At 38.0% G+C, this 5,000-nt stretch overlaps 2 protein-coding genes across 3 annotated transcripts in view; both read right to left on the bottom strand.

Moving 5' to 3' along the window:
* The window catches only part of LOC109244859 (high mobility group B protein 6-like), a 3,348-nt gene extending 2,109 nt beyond the window's left edge, over positions 1-1,239 (bottom strand). For both annotated transcript variants that reach the window (XM_019412018.1, XM_019412019.1), the window contains exons 1-3: positions 668-1,239; positions 97-219; positions 1-6 (exon numbers count right to left, since the gene is read on the bottom strand). The exon at positions 1-6 is cut by the window's left edge and continues 269 nt beyond it. In XM_019412018.1, the coding sequence (XP_019267563.1) occupies positions 1-6; positions 97-219; positions 668-1,135 (597 nt within the window). In that variant the 5' untranslated portion in view covers positions 1,136-1,239. The remainder of the gene's footprint in view (positions 7-96; positions 220-667) is intronic.
* Positions 1,240-2,104: 865 nt separating this feature from the next.
* The window catches only part of LOC109244858 (protein trichome birefringence-like 23), a 4,022-nt gene continuing 1,126 nt past the window's right edge, over positions 2,105-5,000 (bottom strand). Inside the window, exons 2-3 of the mRNA XM_019412017.1 lie at positions 4,529-4,815; positions 2,105-3,277 (exon numbers count right to left, since the gene is read on the bottom strand). Of these exons, the coding sequence (XP_019267562.1) occupies positions 2,504-3,277; positions 4,529-4,815 (1,061 nt within the window). The 3' untranslated portion in view covers positions 2,105-2,503. The remainder of the gene's footprint in view (positions 3,278-4,528; positions 4,816-5,000) is intronic.

Raw genomic sequence — 5,000 nt, 5'->3', positions numbered from 1 at the left:
TTTCACCTGAAATAACAAATTCCAACTATAAATAAAACCAGTATATTAAAAAGGCACAAAATGCAATGAACATTTGAACTGAGACTGTAGCAATACCTCATTCCACTGGTCTTTGCACCACAATAGGTATGGCGCTGCTGGCCTTTTCTTCGAAGGATCTGCCTTCTTCTTCTCTTTCTTTTCCTCTTTGTCCCTTAGCGATTGCACTATAGGAAAGTTCTAATGAAAAATGAAAATAAAAATGTCAGCTTTGAAACAACTACTAGTTACAAACAAGAATATCTGAGATATGAATCAACTACACCTTAATCCCAAACAACAAAAATGTCAACTAGGCCTCAATCCCAAATAATAAAAATGACAACTTTGGGATTACTAGTTACAAACAAGAATTTAATGAAATAAACCAACTACGCCTCAATCCCAAACAATAAAAATGTCAGCTTTGCGATTGCTAGTTACAAACAAGAACTAATGAAATATAAAATCAACTACGCCTCAATCCCTAAAAATAAAAATGTCAGCTTTAGGATTACTAGTTACAGACAAGAATTTTTATGAAAAATAAAATCAACTGCGTCTCAATCCCAAAGGATAAAAATGTCAGCTTTGCTACAAGGAATGCTACAAAGAAGAAATTAGTATAGACAAGATTTAAGAACCATACCAGGGTTGGCTTAAACTCTTTCATTTTCTGCAACTTTTTGAGTTCAATTTGAAGCTTCTCTTGCTCTTTATCCCGCGCTTCGAGCTCTTCCTCCTTCTGCTTCAACATATCCTCTCTGGCTTTCAACATCTCCTCAGTCTGCTCCTTCTCTAGTGTCATTTTTTGAAGCTTTTCTTGCATTTCTAGCAATTCTTTCTCAAAAGAATTTTCATTTTCTATTTGTTTCTTAGCCTTTGAGGCTCCTCTCTTGTTTGTTTTCTTTTCGGATCGTGGTTGTGTGAGGGTTTCAAGGTTCTCTTTAACTGAGTCGTCCACTGGTATCGCCAGTGAAGGCGACTGAGTTACAAGTGCAGCCAATATATTGGCTTCGTTCGATGATGGGTTTTTCTGTTTCAGCGCCTTCCTCGACCTCCCCTTCTTTGCGGGGACAGGGTCGGTGACGAGGGCCATCTCAGCAGTGGTAGCCATGGCTAGGATATGGAGGGAGAGGGGGGGAGGGAGGGGGGGGGGGGGGGGGGGGGTTTGAACAATAGTTTGAAGCTAGAAAGGGTAAAAGTTAATGGTATAGGACTACAGGGTGGTGAAAAAGGGGGGGTTTTATATAGGAAAGTTGGGAGCCAACGGCTAGTTTTTTCAAATTCAAAGTCCATTTTGTTTCAAAAGAGCACTTTTGAGTTCCAAGGTTATAGAATTTGAAAATCTTTACCGTTAGTAGAATTGGATCTGGATTGCCACTATCCTTTTAAACACTCTTAATTTGGTGAAAATCTTAAAGCCCTTTCAGCAGATAACTTAAACCCAAAAAGGAAAAACCAAAACAAGTCCAATTTATTTTTCTTCTTCTTTTATTTTATTTATTTAATAAAGAAAGGGATTTTGGTCGAACTAGATGAAAAATGCAATCTTTAGACTGCAACTCCAATCATGACAATATTTTGGAACTTACTATTATATCAGCAACTACATTATTTTTTAAATCCGTTTTTTTAATGATGCTGGTGTCCAACTTACGCGCACCTCGACTATTTCACTGAGTAGCTTACGCATACCTGCTATCTTCCATCAGCATAGGTATCAAATAACTCTCTCTACTAAAGCTTAAGCAATTTGCCCGAACGCGCACCTCGACTATTTCACCGAGTACCTGCTTTCTTCCGCCAGCATAGGTATCAAATAACTATGTCCGCTAAAGCTTAAGCAGATCTGCCAGAATTTGCATTCTTAAGGCCTTTTTTCTTAGACAAGGCTAACTAACAGAGAGCATATATTGCTCTCACATTTCCAGTACCAGCCTAAACAGCACTTTACATTTACAAAATTTAAGATCAAGTGCTAAGAGGGGAGATATAGATATGATGAAGTTGGTTACACTACTAAGAATCATTCAAAAGTTTGGAATATCAAATACTAAGTAATTAGTGGAAAACTGCACCAATCTATTTTAGCTTGTGACTTGCTAATTTTATAAGTGTGCAACACAATCTGTGACTCAGCAACATCAAATTGTCATTTGATTCAGATCTCTATAAATATTCCAAATCCCCTCAAAAATACAATCCCACTACAGATTCCTGAAAAATCATATATATGAGAATCAAGTAACAACTTTATAATTAAGATGAACTTCCCCAATGAAAAAATTATATATAAGCAAACTGAAGCTTAACCCGAGGAACATGGTCGCGAGCAGCACCCATCGTGTGGCTTAAATCTCTAGTATTCACATCACAGAGTAGGATACACAGCGAGCGATGTCTGTTCTCAGTAAATGCCATCCCAATGAACTGGTCTTCCTATTCGCTCAAGAAACAACTTCCACTTCACAAGTTTATGCCATTAACCATTTAACACCATCTCCATTAGCATATCATTCCAAGCATCTATAGGTCCAGGCAAACACCAATGCAAGCAGTCATTGATGATTTTCGCATTCTTATCTTTTGCAAACGGTTGAAAATACCTGTACGGACCTGGATGCCCATCGGGCCTCATTAACGAAAGGGCAGTTACATCGAAAAGCTTTAGATTCAAACCCTTCTCAGAAGCTTTAGCTGTAGCTTTTCCGATTTCCTCTATCTCGATTTCATGTAGAATCTTGTTAATCTCGGTCAAATTGAACTCACCTCCCTTCACTGGTTCGGTTCTTTTACAATGTCCACCACTAAACCACTCACCATTCTCGAAATGGTCTGGTGTCGCGGTCCTGAAAAACATCATGCCTTTGTGATTTGATGAGAGAAGATAGTTGAAAACATTTCCAAGAACTTTACGGTATGCAAAGTCGAAACCAAACTCGGTCAAGTTCCTTTTGGGACAGTAGTGGCAGCCCACTACTGTATCGTTTTCATAGTAGATTGCAGTTTTGACATACCACTCACCGCTTGCAAATATCATATAATCAAAATTGTTAAACTGATCAGTCCAACTCGCATCAAGTTTGTCGAGATGAAGTTCAATCTCAGATGTGGAAACTCCATTGTAGTCTTCAAATATAGCTGCTTGTGCCAGAAAGGGGGACCAAATAACTGAAACGGTAAAGTTGTATGAGGGGAATAACCATCTCCTGGATCGGTACTCTTTGTCATGGTATACTTCAATGGCTTCCTCTACCTGAAATAGCATCGTCCAATAAGATTAAAAAGAATAAAAGAAGAACCTTCAAATAGTAGCATAGCATCCTTCTGCGGATTATACAAGAAATTATAAAAGACAGATGAATAGCACCTCATAATCACTCAACAATTAGCAAAATTGCAAGCAATTAATCGGGCTCACCGGATGGCCAGCATTAGTGAAACATCCATTACGGCCAAAAGCCACATCCAAGATAAAAAAAAGTTACTGTAATAGATACCTAGCTTAGTTATATAACACTGTAGTTTCAGAGACAAATGGACTTTTAAATTTATTAAAACTTCTAAAACTTTACACAGGACGCTCCTCGCTTCAACTACTCTAATACAAGGTCTTCATAACCGAAGTGTATGCTGAAACCTGCTACCACGCAACTGGTTGGCTTTTGGTACCCCAAGTATAGCTAACCGAACTTGATAGGTCAATCATTAACCGGTTACAAGAATTTCCCGACAGAGATGAAAAATGGTGGGAAACAAAGACAAACATGAAGATCGGGGAAGGATTTAAGGCTTTAACTAAAAAATTTAAATAAAAGAAACCAGAAAAATCTCTTCAAAAAGCATGATGCCCTGTTCATACACAGGGAAATACTCTGGCGACATTATAATGGTGATTAAAAACATTCAAGCTATCTCCCAGTAACAGCTTCCGTGCAATATAAAGTTAAACACTTACACTTTAATTTTTTTTTTCTTAAATGAGAACCAAAATGAATACTCCACAGTCCACTCCAAGTTGACTGGCTTTTCTTATTGGGCTGCCTCAAATGTTGTCCACTGTTTTTAAAGTAGAAAGTTCCAATGTATTTTATATTAGTACAGAAGGTTGTACTGGTCCAATTTTTACTTCTGGGCAAAGTTTCTCTAACCCATTCTTTAACAACAAAAGGGGGAGGGTACATTTTGGATTGCACGGAGTGAACATAATTGAGAATACCAAACATGGGAATGGAGTGGAACATCATAATCCCAAGATCATTCATTTGTACCAAATGGATAACCAAAATGTCCTACGCAAAAAGTTAAGCACTAACTTATTTAAGGCAAGTGAGCAGAATGTATTGTGCCTTCACGGAAAATGATATTCCAAGCAATGGGAAGAACAAAAAGATCATTTTGTTACTTGATCAATGCCGGTGCTAAATTATGGTGGAAACATGGCGAAAGAACAACCACAACTTACAAACGCAATTTAGAGCAATTGACAACGACCGTAACTAGTTACCTTTGAGAGTACGCAAAGAAATGATTGGACGTGGTTCCTCGATATTGAATCACCGATCAACGCCCATGTTTTATTACTCATTAACTGAAGAAACTTATGTGGATCAAACCGAGGCAACTGGCAATTACGTGGATTCCACCTCCAGTAAAGATAACCAGTATCAGGCCGGCCATTCGTCATACAATTCTGATGGCTTTCAATAAATTTGCATGTCTCGTTCGTGTAAACAGGACCAGATGGATCAGGAATCCAATCTCCATTGAAGAGATTACACTTCCCTGCTTGCTCTACAGCACAAAGGAAACAAATCACACTATGTGACAACAGAGACAACAAACTTGATATTCCAAAACAAGACACATACTATAAAGGGACAGCAGCTAAAGAATCAGCCAACAGATCTATAACCTAATCAAACAAAATATTCTATTTACTTTGTCAAGTTCAACACTTAGGTAACGATTCCAATTAA

This window comes from Nicotiana attenuata, unplaced genomic scaffold (assembly GCF_001879085.1).
Source record: "Nicotiana attenuata strain UT unplaced genomic scaffold, NIATTr2, whole genome shotgun sequence".
Lineage (NCBI taxonomy): Eukaryota > Viridiplantae > Streptophyta > Magnoliopsida > Solanales > Solanaceae > Nicotiana > Nicotiana attenuata.
Note: the sequence above shows the minus strand (reverse complement) of the source record. Positions and strands in the feature narration are given on the sequence as shown.